The sequence below is a fragment of the Homalodisca vitripennis genome, chromosome 3 (assembly GCF_021130785.1).
Source record: "Homalodisca vitripennis isolate AUS2020 chromosome 3, UT_GWSS_2.1, whole genome shotgun sequence".
In the NCBI taxonomy this organism is placed as follows: Eukaryota; Metazoa; Arthropoda; class Insecta; order Hemiptera; family Cicadellidae; genus Homalodisca; species Homalodisca vitripennis.
Genome location: NC_060209.1, coordinates 175,362,306 through 175,379,064, shown reverse-complemented (window position 1 = coordinate 175,379,064; position 16,759 = coordinate 175,362,306). Strand labels below are relative to the sequence as shown.

The following is a 16,759-nucleotide window of genomic DNA, read 5'->3' as shown; positions in this document are numbered from 1 at the left end:
AAGATATTGTTCTTGCAGCAGCATGCTGTGTAATTTTACACGATCTTTGGATGGGGCGAAAGACCCAGTAAGAAGGAAATCGTTCAGTTAAAAGTAAGAATTACATTTTTTTAAGACGGAAATTTAAAGTTGAGTGTAAGATTTAGATATTATTTTGATAAAGGGTTGATATCTACAGTGTTTGTGTTATTTAAATAAGTAAATAATTGATAATACATACATAATAATTGATGTACTAATTTTAGACAGTATAAGTTTGTTGCCATTGATTTATTTTTAATGAGTCAGACTAATGTAAAGTTTGCTATCACGACGCGTAGCAGGTCTAGGTTAGGAGCGGACACTTAGCCGAGGGAGATTAAAGTAGATGAGGCTTTTAGTGTAATCGAGAAAGATAGAGACTTAGGTGAATGTGCCCAAGAACTTAATCTTGAATCTTTATCCTGTTCCTCGTCGAGTAGTTCGATTTCGTCGAGTGCCGGAAGATTTGAATAACGACGACTCTAATAGTGAAGAAGTTATGGCTGAGGCAAGAGAACCCGTTATCAACCCCACCAAGTTTAAGGGGGTCTTTAATGGCAATGTTGAGGAATATCTAACGCATTTTGAGAGGGTAGCCCGTGCTAATGGACGGGATTAACCCAAGAAATTATAATCCCATGTTACTTGGACCGGGCAGCCCTCAAGTGGTATGAAAATATTGAAGAGAGATTAGGAGCCGCCTTAACGTGGGAGCAACTGAAGGCTGCCATGAAAGATGATTTCCAGACTATCGCGTGGGAGGAGCAGTTGGGAGTGTAGATTACGAATGTGTATGCAGGGCGAGGAAGAGTCAGTAGAGGCCTACGTACAGGATGTCATTAATTTATGTACAAAGGTTGATAACCAGATGTCCGAGAGATCAAAAGATGTTCAGAAAGATTTTCAAATAACTTTTGAGTTACGGGCGAGAGAACGAAACTAGCCCAAGTTACAAGCATATCCCCTAATAGTCTATGCTTCTCCTTATTGTTTGTACCCAGATGGTGCGCACGCCAGTGTAAAACAAAAATAAATTAGAGGTTTAGCAAAATAACTTGTTCTAGTCAAGCTTTATATACGAATAAAATGCGATTGTCCAACAGCGTCAGCAGGAAGAAGGAGTGCCTCCTGTTGCAGCCGCGTCAACTCCGGCTTCAAAAAGGCCACGTCTTGCTGCAGCTGCAGAAGTAGCACCTGCTGCAAACTGCAGAGTGTGTTTGTCAGAGCAGGCAACACATATGATCGTCCCTTGCGGACACATATGCGTTAGCGCGGACTGTGCAAGCAGATTTAATCATGGTTTAAATTGTTTGAGAAAAAATTTGCCTGTTGGGTTGCTTAAACTGTATTCAATTATCTGGCTATACTTGTTATAAATTCTATTTATGTTATTTTTTTATCGTTAACTGTGGATTTAGTGCTTTATTTATTGTTGAAACTTTATAGTTTGTTCTTGTTAAATATTGTTAAAAATCTGTACCGCTATACATAGTTTATTTATCTTGTTATCTACCATCTATAGTTATTTTCTTTGTTATTTCTGTGTATAGTCATTCTCCCTGTTATGTACTGTTACACAGCTTTTCCTCTGTTACGCTGTTACAAATAGTTTATTCTATGTTACTTTTTTAGGTATTTAAATTATGTCCAGCTTTTTTTTATTTATTTTTAGCATGAGGGAAATGTTTCAATTTATTATAAAATTGATCATGTATGCTTAGTGTGAGCGTCATTATTCTATTTGTGTTGCAACTGACTTGCCTTATTACGGTGGGTATCACTTGGTAATATTATAATTAACATTTATAGTTTAGTAGTATATCATTGCAGTCTTTCTGGTCAGTTGTTTCTATGTCATGTATGTCAGGTATGCCATTTTATTGGTCAAATTTGTTGTAAAAATTATAATGGTTTACCGTTGGAAATGAATAAATAAAGCAGATTCTTTCCTGTGTGTCTGCTGTGCAGGAACGAATGTATCATGATTGTAAAAGTCTACGCTTAAGAGGAGAGGTTTGTAAATACACAACTTAAATCCAATATTTAATTTATACATTTGTAATTTCTTTTCTCATTATGTTGTACACAAAATACAGGGTTCCTTCTGTGTCTTAACATTTTTGTTTGCAACACGAACGCGAAACACGCAGTCAAGATGGCGGAAGTGGAAGATATTGTTCTTGCAGCAGCATGCTGTGTAATTTTACACGATCTTTGGATGGGGCGAAAGACCCAGTAAGAAGGAAATCGTTCAGTTAAAAGTAAGAATTACATTTTTTTAAGACGGAAATTTAAAGTTGAGTGTAAGATTTAGATATTATTTTGATAAAGGGTTGATATCTATAGTGTTTGTGTTATTTAAATAAGTAAATAATTCATAAATATGTACTAATTTTAGACAGTATAAGTTTGTTGCCGTTGATTTATTTTTAATGAGTCAGACTAATGTAAAGTTTGCTATCACGACGCGTAGCAGGTCTAGGTTAGGAGCGGACACTGAGCCGAGGGAGATTAAAGTAGATGAGGCTTTTAGTGTAATCGAGAAAGATAGAGACTTAGGTGAATGTGCCCAAGAACTTAATCTTGAATCTTTATCCTGTTCCTCGTCGAGTAGTTCGATTTCGTCGAGTGCCGGAAGATTTGAATAACGACGACTCTAATAGTGAAGAAGTTATGGCTGAGGCAAGAGAACCCGTTATCAACCCCACCAAGTTTAAGGGGGTCTTTGATGGCAATGTTGAGGAATATCTAACGCATTTTGAGAGGGTAGCCCGTGCTAATGGATGGGATTAACCCAAGAAATTATAATCCCATGTTACTTGGACCGGGCGGCCCTCAAGTGGTATGAAAATATTGAAGAGAGATTAGGAGCCGCCTTAACGTGGGAGCAACTGAAGGCTGCCATGAAAGATGATTTCCAGACTATCGCGTGGGAGGAGCAGTTGGGAGTGTAGATTACGAATGTGTATGCAGGGCGAGGAAGAGTCAGTAGAGGCCTACGTACAGGATGTCGTTAATTTATGTACAAAGGTTGATAACCAGATGTCCGAGAGATCAAAAGATGTTCAGAAAGATTTTCAAATAACTTTTGAGTTACGGGCGAGAGAACGAAACTAGCCCAAGTTACAAGCATATCCCCTAATAGTCTATGCTTCTCCTTATTGTTTGTACCCAGATGGTGCGCACGCCAGTGTAAAACAAAAATAAATTAGAGGTTTAGCAAAATAACTTGTTCTAGTCAAGCTTTATATACGAATAAAATGCATTGTCCAACAGCGTCAGCAGGAAGAAGGAGTGCCTCCTGTTGCAGCCGCGTCAACTCCGGCTTCAAAAAGGCCACGTCTTGCTGCAGCTGCAGAAGTAGCACCTGCTGCAAACTGCAGAGTGTGTTTGTCAGAGCAGGCAACACATATGATCGTCCCTTGCGGACACATATGCGTTAGCGCGGACTGTGCAAGCAGATTTAATCATGGTTTAAATTGTTTGAGAAAAAATTTGCCTGTTGGGTTGCTTAAACTGTATTCAATTATCTGGCTATACTTGTTATAAATTCTATTTATGTTATTTTTTTATCGTTAACTGTGGATTTACTGCTTTATTTATTGTTGAAACTTTATAGTTTGTTCTTGTTAAATATTGTTAAAAATCTGTACCGCTATACATAGTTTATTTATCTTGTTATCTACCATCTATAGTTATTTTCTTTGTTATTTCTGTGTATAGTCATTCTCCCTGTTATGTACTGTTACACAGCTTTTCCTCTGTTACGCTGTTACAAATAGTTTATTCTATGTTACTTTTTTAGGTATTTAAATTATGTCCAGCTTTTTTTTATTTATTTTTAGCATGAGGGAAATGTTTCAATTTATTATAAAATTGATCATGTATGCTTAGTGTGAGCGTCATTATTCTATTTGTGTTGCAACTGACTTGCCTTATTACGGTGGGTATCACTTGGTAATATTATAATTAACATTTATAGTTTAGTAGTATATCATTGCAGTCTTTCTGGTCAGTTGTTTCTATGTCATGTATGTCAGGTATGCCATTTTATTGGTCAAATTTGTTGTAAAAATTATAATGGTTTACCGTTGGAAATGAATAAATAAAGCAGATTCTTTCCTGTGTGTCCGCTGTGCAGGAACGAATGTATCATGATTGTAAAAGTCTACGCTTAAGAGGAGAGGTTTGTAAATACACAACTTAAATCCAATATTTAATTTATACATTTGTAATTTCTTTTCTCATTATGTTGTACACAAAATACAGGGTTCCTTCTGTGTCTTAACATTTTTGTTTGCAACACGAACGCGAAACACGCAGTCAAGATGGCGGAAGTGGAAGATATTGTTCTTGCAGCAGCATGCTGTGTAATTTTACACGATCTTTGGATGGGGCGAAAGACCCAGTAAGAAGGAAATCGTTCAGTTAAAAGTAAGAATTACATTTTTTTAAGACGGAAATTTAAAGTTGAGTGTAAGATTTAGATATTATTTTGATAAAGGGTTGATATCTACAGTGTTTGTGTTATTTAAATAAGTAAATAATTGATAATACATACATAATAATTGATGTACTAATTTTAGACAGTATAAGTTTGTTGCCATTGATTTATTTTTAATGAGTCAGACTAATGTAAAGTTTGCTATCACGACGCGTAGCAGGTCTAGGTTAGGAGCGGACACTTAGCCGAGGGAGATTAAAGTAGATGAGGCTTTTAGTGTAATCGAGAAAGATAGAGACTTAGGTGAATGTGCCCAAGAACTTAATCTTGAATCTTTATCCTGTTCCTCGTCGAGTAGTTCGATTTCGTCGAGTGCCGGAAGATTTGAATAACGACGACTCTAATAGTGAAGAAGTTATGGCTGAGGCAAGAGAACCCGTTATCAACCCCACCAAGTTTAAGGGGGTCTTTAATGGCAATGTTGAGGAATATCTAACGCATTTTGAGAGGGTAGCCCGTGCTAATGGACGGGATTAACCCAAGAAATTATAATCCCATGTTACTTGGACCGGGCAGCCCTCAAGTGGTATGAAAATATTGAAGAGAGATTAGGAGCCGCCTTAACGTGGGAGCAACTGAAGGCTGCCATGAAAGATGATTTCCAGACTATCGCGTGGGAGGAGCAGTTGGGAGTGTAGATTACGAATGTGTATGCAGGGCGAGGAAGAGTCAGTAGAGGCCTACGTACAGGATGTCATTAATTTATGTACAAAGGTTGATAACCAGATGTCCGAGAGATCAAAAGATGTTCAGAAAGATTTTCAAATAACTTTTGAGTTACGGGCGAGAGAACGAAACTAGCCCAAGTTACAAGCATATCCCCTAATAGTCTATGCTTCTCCTTATTGTTTGTACCCAGATGGTGCGCACGCCAGTGTAAAACAAAAATAAATTAGAGGTTTAGCAAAATAACTTGTTCTAGTCAAGCTTTATATACGAATAAAATGCGATTGTCCAACAGCGTCAGCAGGAAGAAGGAGTGCCTCCTGTTGCAGCCGCGTCAACTCCGGCTTCAAAAAGGCCACGTCTTGCTGCAGCTGCAGAAGTAGCACCTGCTGCAAACTGCAGAGTGTGTTTGTCAGAGCAGGCAACACATATGATCGTCCCTTGCGGACACATATGCGTTAGCGCGGACTGTGCAAGCAGATTTAATCATGGTTTAAATTGTTTGAGAAAAAATTTGCCTGTTGGGTTGCTTAAACTGTATTCAATTATCTGGCTATACTTGTTATAAATTCTATTTATGTTATTTTTTTATCGTTAACTGTGGATTTAGTGCTTTATTTATTGTTGAAACTTTATAGTTTGTTCTTGTTAAATATTGTTAAAAATCTGTACCGCTATACATAGTTTATTTATCTTGTTATCTACCATCTATAGTTATTTTCTTTGTTATTTCTGTGTATAGTCATTCTCCCTGTTATGTACTGTTACACAGCTTTTCCTCTGTTACGCTGTTACAAATAGTTTATTCTATGTTACTTTTTTAGGTATTTAAATTATGTCCAGCTTTTTTTTATTTATTTTTAGCATGAGGGAAATGTTTCAATTTATTATAAAATTGATCATGTATGCTTAGTGTGAGCGTCATTATTCTATTTGTGTTGCAACTGACTTGCCTTATTACGGTGGGTATCACTTGGTAATATTATAATTAACATTTATAGTTTAGTAGTATATCATTGCAGTCTTTCTGGTCAGTTGTTTCTATGTCATGTATGTCAGGTATGCCATTTTATTGGTCAAATTTGTTGTAAAAATTATAATGGTTTACCGTTGGAAATGAATAAATAAAGCAGATTCTTTCCTGTGTGTCCGCTGTGCAGGAACGAATGTATCATGATTGTAAAAGTCTACGCTTAAGAGGAGAGGTTTGTAAATACACAACTTAAATCCAATATTTAATTTATACATTTGTAATTTCTTTTCTCATTATGTTGTACACAAAATACAGGGTTCCTTCTGTGTCTTAACATTTTTGTTTGCAACACGAACGCGAAACACGCAGTCAAGATGGCGGAAGTGGAAGATATTGTTCTTGCAGCAGCATGCTGTGTAATTTTACACGATCTTTGGATGGGGCGAAAGACCCAGTAAGAAGGAAATCGTTCAGTTAAAAGTAAGAATTACATTTTTTTAAGACGGAAATTTAAAGTTGAGTGTAAGATTTAGATATTATTTTGATAAAGGGTTGATATCTATAGTGTTTGTGTTATTTAAATAAGTAAATAATTGATAATACATACATAATAATTGATGTACTAATTTTAGACAGTATAAGTTTGTTGCCATTGATTTATTTTTAATGAGTCAGACTAATGTAAAGTTTGCTATCACGACGCGTAGCAGGTCTAGGTTAGGAGCGGACACTTAGCCGAGGGAGATTAAAGTAGATGAGGCTTTTAGTGTAATCGAGAAAGATAGAGACTTAGGTGAATGTGCCCAAGAACTTAATCTTGAATCTTTATCCTGTTCCTCGTCGAGTAGTTCGATTTCGTCGAGTGCCGGAAGATTTGAATAACGACGACTCTAATAGTGAAGAAGTTATGGCTGAGGCAAGAGAACCCGTTATCAACCCCACCAAGTTTAAGGGGGTCTTTGATGGCAATGTTGAGGAATATCTAACGCATTTTGAGAGGGTAGCCCGTGCTAATGGATGGGATTAACCCAAGAAATTATAATCCCATGTTACTTGGACCGGGCGGCCCTCAAGTGGTATGAAAATATTGAAGAGAGATTAGGAGCCGCCTTAACGTGGGAGCAACTGAAGGCTGCCATGAAAGATGATTTCCAGACTATCGCGTGGGAGGAGCAGTTGGGAGTGTAGATTACGAATGTGTATGCAGGGCGAGGAAGAGTCAGTAGAGGCCTACGTACAGGATGTCATTAATTTATGTACAAAGGTTGATAACCAGATGTCCGAGAGATCAAAAGATGTTCAGAAAGATTTTCAAATAACTTTTGAGTTACGGGCGAGAGAACGAAACTAGCCCAAGTTACAAGCATATCCCCTAATAGTCTATGCTTCTCCTTATTGTTTGTACCCAGATGGTGCGCACGCCAGTGTAAAACAAAAATAAATTAGAGGTTTAGCAAAATAACTTGTTCTAGTCAAGCTTTATATACGAATAAAATGCGATTGTCCAACAGCGTCAGCAGGAAGAAGGAGTGCCTCCTGTTGCAGCCGCGTCAACTCCGGCTTCAAAAAGGCCACGTCTTGCTGCAGCTGCAGAAGTAGCACCTGCTGCAAACTGCAGAGTGTGTTTGTCAGAGCAGGCAACACATATGATCGTCCCTTGCGGACACATATGCGTTAGCGCGGACTGTGCAAGCAGATTTAATCATGGTTTAAATTGTTTGAGAAAAAATTTGCCTGTTGGGTTGCTTAAACTGTATTCAATTATCTGGCTATACTTGTTATAAATTCTATTTATGTTATTTTTTTATCGTTAACTGTGGATTTACTGCTTTATTTATTGTTGAAACTTTATAGTTTGTTCTTGTTAAATATTGTTAAAAATCTGTACCGCTATACATAGTTTATTTATCTTGTTATCTACCATCTATAGTTATTTTCTTTGTTATTTCTGTGTATAGTCATTCTCCCTGTTATGTACTGTTACACAGCTTTTCCTCTGTTACGCTGTTACAAATAGTTTATTCTATGTTACTTTTTTAGGTATTTAAATTATGTCCAGCTTTTTTTTATTTATTTTTAGCATGAGGGAAAATGTTTCAATTTATTATAAAATTGATCATGTATGCTTAGTGTGAGCGTCATTATTCTATTTGTGTTGCAACTGACTTGCCTTATTACGGTGGGTATCACTTGGTAATATTATAATTAACATTTATAGTTTAGTAGTATATCATTGCAGTCTTTCTGGTCAGTTGTTTCTATGTCATGTATGTCAGGTATGCCATTTTATTGGTCAAATTTGTTGTAAAAATTATAATGGTTTACCGTTGGAAATGAATAAATAAAGCAGATTCTTTCCTGTGTGTCCGCTGTGCAGGAACGAATGTATCATGATTGTAAAAGTCTACGCTTAAGAGGAGAGGTTTGTAAATACACAACTTAAATCCAATATTTAATTTATACATTTGTAATTTCTTTTCTCATTATGTTGTACACAAAATACAGGGTTCCTTCTGTGTCTTAACATTTTTGTTTGCAACACGAACGCGAAACACGCAGTCAAGATGGCGGAAGTGGAAGATATTGTTCTTGCAGCAGCATGCTGTGTAATTTTACACGATCTTTGGATGGGGCGAAAGACCCAGTAAGAAGGAAATCGTTCAGTTAAAAGTAAGAATTACATTTTTTTAAGACGGAAATTTAAAGTTGAGTGTAAGATTTAGATATTATTTTGATAAAGGGTTGATATCTATAGTGTTTGTGTTATTTAAATAAGTAAATAATTGATAATACATACATAATATGTACTAATTTTAGACAGTATAAGTTTGTTGCCATTGATTTATTTTTAATGAGTCAGACTAATGTAAAGTTTGCTATCACGACGCGTAGCAGGTCTAGGTTAGGAGCGGACACTTAGCCGAGGGAGATTAAAGTAGATGAGGCTTTTAGTGTAATCGAGAAAGATAGAGACTTAGGTGAATGTGCCCAAGAACTTAATCTTGAATCTTTATCCTGTTCCTCGTCGAGTAGTTCGATTTCGTCGAGTGCCGGAAGATTTGAATAACGACGACTCTAATAGTGAAGAAGTTATGGCTGAGGCAAGAGAACCCGTTATCAACCCCACCAAGTTTAAGGGGGTCTTTAATGGCAATGTTGAGGAATATCTAACGCATTTTGAGAGGGTAGCCCGTGCTAATGGACGGGATTAACCCAAGAAATTATAATCCCATGTTACTTGGACCGGGCAGCCCTCAAGTGGTATGAAAATATTGAAGAGAGATTAGGAGCCGCCTTAACGTGGGAGCAACTGAAGGCTGCCATGAAAGATGATTTCCAGACTATCGCGTGGGAGGAGCAGTTGGGAGTGTAGATTACGAATGTGTATGCAGGGCGAGGAAGAGTCAGTAGAGGCCTACGTACAGGATGTCATTAATTTATGTACAAAGGTTGATAACCAGATGTCCGAGAGATCAAAAGATGTTCAGAAAGATTTTCAAATAACTTTTGAGTTACGGGCGAGAGAACGAAACTAGCCCAAGTTACAAGCATATCCCCTAATAGTCTATGCTTCTCCTTATTGTTTGTACCCAGATGGTGCGCACGCCAGTGTAAAACAAAAATAAATTAGAGGTTTAGCAAAATAACTTGTTCTAGTCAAGCTTTATATACGAATAAAATGCGATTGTCCAACAGCGTCAGCAGGAAGAAGGAGTGCCTCCTGTTGCAGCCGCGTCAACTCCGGCTTCAAAAAGGCCACGTCTTGCTGCAGCTGCAGAAGTAGCACCTGCTGCAAACTGCAGAGTGTGTTTGTCAGAGCAGGCAACACATATGATCGTCCCTTGCGGACACATATGCGTTAGCGCGGACTGTGCAAGCAGATTTAATCATGGTTTAAATTGTTTGAGAAAAAATTTGCCTGTTGGGTTGCTTAAACTGTATTCAATTATCTGGCTATACTTGTTATAAATTCTATTTATGTTATTTTTTTATCGTTAACTGTGGATTTACTGCTTTATTTATTGTTGAAACTTTATAGTTTGTTCTTGTTAAATATTGTTAAAAATCTGTACCGCTATACATAGTTTATTTATCTTGTTATCTACCATCTATAGTTATTTTCTTTGTTATTTCTGTGTATAGTCATTCTCCCTGTTATGTACTGTTACACAGCTTTTCCTCTGTTACGCTGTTACAAATAGTTTATTCTATGTTACTTTTTTAGGTATTTAAATTATGTCCAGGTTTTTTTTATTTATTTTTAGCGTGAGGAAAATGTTTCAATTTATTATAAAATTGATCATGTATGCTTAGTGTGAGCGTCATTATTCTATTTGTGTTGCAACTGACTTGCCTTATTACGGTGGGTATCACTTGGTAATATTATAATTAACATTTATAGTTTAGTAGTATATCATTGCAGTCTTTCTGGTCAGTTGTTTCTATGTCATGTATGTCAGGTATGCCATTTTATTGGTCAAATTGGTTGTAAAAATTATAATGGTTTACCGTTGGAAATAAATAAATAAAGCAGATTCTTTCCTGAGTGTCCGCTGTGCAGGAACGAATGTATCATGATTGTAAAAGTCTACGCTTAAGAGGAGAGGTTTGTAAATACACAACTTAAATCCAATATTTAATTTATACATTTGTAATTTCTTTTCTCATTATGTTGTACACAAAATACAGGGTTCCTTCTGTGTCTTAACATTTTTGTTTGCAACACGAACGCGAAACACGCAGTCAAGATGGCGGAAGTGGAAGATATTGTTCTTGCAGCAGCATGCTGTGTAATTTTACACGATCTTTGGATGGGGCGAAAGACCCAGTAAGAAGGAAATCGTTCAGTTAAAAGTAAGAATTACATTTTTTTAAGACGGAAATTTAAAGTTGAGTGTAAGATTTAGATATTATTTTGATAAAGGGTTGATATCTATAGTGTTTGTGTTATTTAAATAAGTAAATAATTCATAAATATGTACTAATTTTAGACAGTATAAGTTTGTTGCCGTTGATTTATTTTTAATGAGTCAGACTAATGTAAAGTTTGCTATCACGACGCGTAGCAGGTCTAGGTTAGGAGCGGACACTGAGCCGAGGGAGATTAAAGTAGATGAGGCTTTTAGTGTAATCGAGAAAGATAGAGACTTAGGTGAATGTGCCCAAGAACTTAATCTTGAATCTTTATCCTGTTCCTCGTCGAGTAGTTCGATTTCGTCGAGTGCCGGAAGATTTGAATAACGACGACTCTAATAGTGAAGAAGTTATGGCTGAGGCAAGAGAACCCGTTATCAACCCCACCAAGTTTAAGGGGGTCTTTGATGGCAATGTTGAGGAATATCTAACGCATTTTGAGAGGGTAGCCCGTGCTAATGGATGGGATTAACCCAAGAAATTATAATCCCATGTTACTTGGACCGGGCGGCCCTCAAGTGGTATGAAAATATTGAAGAGAGATTAGGAGCCGCCTTAACGTGGGAGCAACTGAAGGCTGCCATGAAAGATGATTTCCAGACTATCGCGTGGGAGGAGCAGTTGGGAGTGTAGATTACGAATGTGTATGCAGGGCGAGGAAGAGTCAGTAGAGGCCTACGTACAGGATGTCAGTAATTTATGTACAAAGGTTGATAACCAGATGTCTGAGAGATCAAAAGATTTTCAGAAAGATTTTCAAATAACTTTTGAGTTACGGGCGAGAGAACGAAACTAGCCCAAGTTACAAGCATATCCCCTAATAGTCTATGCTTCTCCTTATTGTTTGTACCCAGATGGTGCGCACGCCAGTGTAAAACAAAAATAAATTAGAGGTTTAGCAAAATAACTTGTTCTAGTCAAGCTTTATATACGAATAAAATGCGATTGTCCAACAGCGTCAGCAGGAAGAAGGAGTGCCTCCTGTTGCAGCCGCGTCAACTCCGGCTTCAAAAAGGCCACGTCTTGCTGCAGCTGCAGAAGTAGCACCTGCTGCAAACTGCAGAGTGTGTTTGTCAGAGCAGGCAACACATATGATCGTCCCTTGCGGACACCTATGCGTTAGCGCGGACTGTGCAAGCAGATTTAATCATGGTTTAAATTGTTTGAGAAAAAATTTGCCTGTTGGGTTGCTTAAACTGTATTCAATTATCTGGCTATACTTGTTATAAATTCTATTTATGTTATTTTTTTATCGTTAACTGTGGATTTACTGCTTTATTTATTGTTGAAACTTTATAGTTTGTTCTTGTTAAATATTGTTAAAAATCTGTACCGCTATACATAGTTTATTTATCTTGTTATCTACCATCTATAGTTATTTTCTTTGTTATTTCTGTGTATAGTCATTCTCCCTGTTATGTACTGTTACACAGCTTTTCCTCTGTTACGCTGTTACAAATAGTTTATTCTATGTTACTTTTTTAGGTATTTAAATTATGTCCAGGTTTTTTTTATTTATTTTTAGCGTGAGGGAAAATGTTTCAATTTATTATAAAATTGATCATGTATGCTTAGTGTGAGCGTCATTATTCTATTTGTGTTGCAACTGACTTGCCTTATTACGGTGGGTATCACTTGGTAATATTATAATTAACATTTATAGTTTAGTAGTATATCATTGCAGTCTTTCTGGTCAGTTGTTTCTATGTCATGTATGTCAGGTATGCCATTTTATTGGTCAAATTTGTTGTAAAAATTATAATGGTTTACCGTTGGAAATGAATAAATAAAGCAGATTCTTTCCTGTGTGTCCGCTGTGCAGGAACGAATGTATCATGATTGTAAAAGTCTACGCTTAAGAGGAGAGGTTTGTAAATACACAACTTAAATCCAATATTTAATTTATACATTTGTAATTTCTTTTCTCATTATGTTGTACACAAAATACAGGGTTCCTTCTGTGTCTTAACATTTTTGTTTGCAACACGAACGCGAAACACGCAGTCAAGATGGCGGAAGTGGAAGATATTGTTCTTGCAGCAGCATGCTGTGTAATTTTACACGATCTTTGGATGGGGCGAAAGACCCAGTAAGAAGGAAATCGTTCAGTTAAAAGTAAGAATTACATTTTTTTAAGACGGAAATTTAAAGTTGAGTGTAAGATTTAGATATTATTTTGATAAAGGGTTGATATCTATAGTGTTTGTGTTATTTAAATAAGTAAATAATTGATAATACATACATAATAATTGATGTACTAATTTTAGACAGTATAAGTTTGTTGCCGTTGATTTATTTTTAATGAGTCAGACTAATGTAAAGTTTGCTATCACGACGCGTAGCAGGTCTAGGTTAGGAGCGGACACTGAGCCGAGGGAGATTAAAGTAGATGAGGCTTTTAGTGTAATCGAGAAAGATAGAGACTTAGGTGAATGTGCCCAAGAACTTAATCTTGAATCTTTATCCTGTTCCTCGTCGAGTAGTTCGATTTCGTCGAGTGCCGGAAGATTTGAATAACGACGACTCTAATAGTGAAGAAGTTATGGCTGAGGCAAGAGAACCCGTTATCAACCCCACCAAGTTTAAGGGGGTCTTTGATGGTAATGTTGAGGAATATCTAACGCATTTTGAGAGGGTAGCCCGTGCTAATGGATGGGATTAACCCAAGAAATTATAATCCCATGTTACTTGGACCGGGCGGCCCTCAAGTGGTATGAAAATATTGAAGAGAGATTAGGAGCCGCCTTAACGTGGGAGCAACTGAAGGCTGCCATGAAGGATGCTTTCAAGACTATCGCGTGGGAGGAGCAGTTGGGAGTGTAGATTACGAATGCGTATGCAGGGCGAGGAAGAGTCAGTAGAGGCCTACGTACAGGATGTCAGTAATTTATGTACAAAGGTTGATAACCAGATGTCCGAGAGATCAAAAGATTTTCATAAAGATTTTCAAATAACTTTTGAGTTACGGGCGAGAGAACGAAACTAGCCCAAGTTACAAGCATATCCCCTAATAGTCTATGCTTCTCCTTATTGTTTGTACCCAGATGGTGCGCACGCCAGTGTAAAACAAAAAATAAATTAGAGGTTTAGCAAAATAACTTGTTCTAGTCAAGCTTTATATACGAATAAAATGCGATTGTCCAACAGCGTCAGCAGGAAGAAGGAGTGCCTCCTGTTGCAGCCGCGTCAACTCCGGCTTCAAAAAGGCCACGTCTTGCTGCAGCTGCAGAAGTAGCACCTGCTGCAAACTGCAGAGTGTGTTTGTCAGAGCAGGCAACACATATGATCGTCCCTTGCGGACACATATGCGTTAGCGCGGACTGTGCAAGCAGATTTAATCATGGTTTAAATTGTTTGAGAAAAAATTTGCCTGTTGGGTTGCTTAAACTGTATTCAATTATCTGGCTATACTTGTTATAAATTCTATTTATGTTATTTTTTTATCGTTAACTGTGGATTTACTGCTTTATTTATTGTTGAAACTTTATAGTTTGTTCTTGTTAAATATTGTTAAAAATCTGTACCGCTATACATAGTTTATTTATCTTGTTATCTACCATCTATAGTTATTTTCTTTGTTATTTCTGTGTATAGTCATTCTCCCTGTTATGTACTGTTACACAGCTTTTCCTCTGTTACGCTGTTACAAATAGTTTATTCTATGTTACTTTTTTAGGTATTTAAATTATGTCCAGGTTTTTTTTATTTATTTTTAGCATGAGGAAAATGTTTCAATTTATTATAAAATTGATCATGTATGCTTAGTGTGAGCGTCATTATTCTATTTGTGTTGCAACTGACTTGCCTTAATTACGGTGGGTATCACTTGGTAATATTATAATTAACATTTATAGTTTAGTAGTATATCATTGCAGTCTTTCTGGTCAGTTGTTTCTATGTCATGTATGTCAGGTATGCCATTTTATTGGTCAAATTTGTTGTAAAAATTATAATGGTTTACCGTTGGAAATGAATAAATAAAGCAGATTCTTTCCTGTGTGTCTGCTGTGCAGGAACGAATGTATCATGATTGTAAAAGTCTACGCTTAAGAGGAGAGGTTTGTAAATACACAACTTAAATCCAATATTTAATTTATACATTTGTAATTTCTTTTCTCATTATGTTTGTACACAAAATACAGGGTTCCTTCTGTGTCTTAACATTTTGTTTGCAACACGAACGCGAAACACGCAGTCAAGATGGCGGAAGTGGAAGATATTGTTCTTGCAGCAGCATGCTGTGTAATTTTACACGATCTTTGGATGGGGCGAAAGACCCAGTAAGAAGGAAATCGTTCAGTTAAAAAGTAAGAATTACATTTTTTTTTAAGACGGAAATTTAAAGTTGAGTGTAAGATTTAGATATTATTTTGATAAAGGGTTGATATCTATAGTGTTTGTGTTATTTAAATAAGTAAATAATTCATAATAAATATGTACTAATTTTAGACAGTATAAGTTTGTTGCCGTTGATTTATTTTTAATGAGTCAGACTAATGTAAAGTTTGCTATCACGACGCGTAGCAGGTCTAGGTTAGGAGCGGACACTGAGCCGAGGGAGATTAAAGTAGATGAGGCTTTTAGTGTAATCGAGAAAGATAGAGACTTAGGTGAATGTGCCCAAGAACTTAATCTTGAATCTTTATCCTGTTCCTCGTCGAGTAGTTCGATTTCGTCGAGTGCCGGAAGATTTGAATAACGACGACTCTAATAGTGAAGAAGTTATGGCTGAGGCAAGAGAACCCGTTATCAACCCCACCAAGTTTAAGGGGGTCTTTGATGGCAATGTTGAGGAATATCTAACGCATTTTGAGAGGGTAGCCCGTGCTAATGGATGGGATTAACCCAAGAAATTATAATCCCATGTTACTTGGACCGGGCAGCCCTCAAGTGGTATGAAAATATTGAAGAGAGATTAGGAGCCGCCTTAACGTGGGAGCAACTGAAGGCTGCCATGAAAGATGATTTCCAGACTATCGCGTGGGAGGAGCAGTTGGGAGTGTAGATTACGAATGTGTATGCAGGGCGAGGAAGAGTCAGTAGAGGCCTACGTACAGGATGTCATTAATTTATGTACAAAGGTTGATAACCAGATGTCCGAGAGATCAAAAGATGTTCAGAAAGATTTTCAAATAACTTTTGAGTTACGGGCGAGAGAACGAAACTAGCCCAAGTTACAAGCATATCCCCTAATAGTCTATGCTTCTCCTTATTGTTTGTACCCAGATGGTGCGCACGCCAGTGTAAAAAAAAAAATAAATTAGAGGTTTAGCAAAATAACTTGTTCTAGTCAAGCTTTATATACGAATAAAATGCATTGTCCAACAGCGTCAGCAGGAAGAAGGAGTGCCTCCTGTTGCAGCCGCGTCAACTCCCGGCTTCAAAAAGGGCCACGTCTTGCTGCAGCTGCAGAAGTAGCACCTGCTGCAAACTGCAGAGTGTGTGTTTGTCAGAGCAGGCAACACATATGATCGTCCCTTGCGGACACCTATGCGTTTAGCGCGGACTGTGCAAGCAGATTTAATCATGGTTTAAATTGTTTGAGAAAAAATTTTGCCTGTTGGGTTTGCTTAAACTGTATTCAATTATCTGGCTATACTTGTTATAAATTCTATTTATGTTATTTTTTTATCGTTCACTGTGGATTTACTGCTTTATTTATTGTTGAAACTTTATAGTTT

At 37.0% G+C, this 16,759-nt stretch overlaps 1 protein-coding gene across 1 annotated transcript in view; it reads left to right on the top strand.

Moving 5' to 3' along the window:
• The window catches only part of LOC124358484, a 47,096-nt gene extending 30,600 nt beyond the window's left edge, over positions 1 to 16,496 (top strand). Inside the window, exons 16-23 of the mRNA XM_046810778.1 lie at positions 1,125 to 1,286; positions 3,298 to 3,459; positions 5,487 to 5,648; positions 7,676 to 7,837; positions 9,861 to 10,022; positions 12,035 to 12,196; positions 14,226 to 14,387; positions 16,407 to 16,496. Coding sequence (XP_046666734.1) covers positions 1,125 to 1,286; positions 3,298 to 3,459; positions 5,487 to 5,648; positions 7,676 to 7,837; positions 9,861 to 10,022; positions 12,035 to 12,196; positions 14,226 to 14,387; positions 16,407 to 16,496 — 1,224 coding nt within the window. The remainder of the gene's footprint in view (positions 1 to 1,124; positions 1,287 to 3,297; positions 3,460 to 5,486; positions 5,649 to 7,675; positions 7,838 to 9,860; positions 10,023 to 12,034; positions 12,197 to 14,225; positions 14,388 to 16,406) is intronic.
• The last annotated feature ends 263 nt before the right edge of the window (positions 16,497 to 16,759 follow it).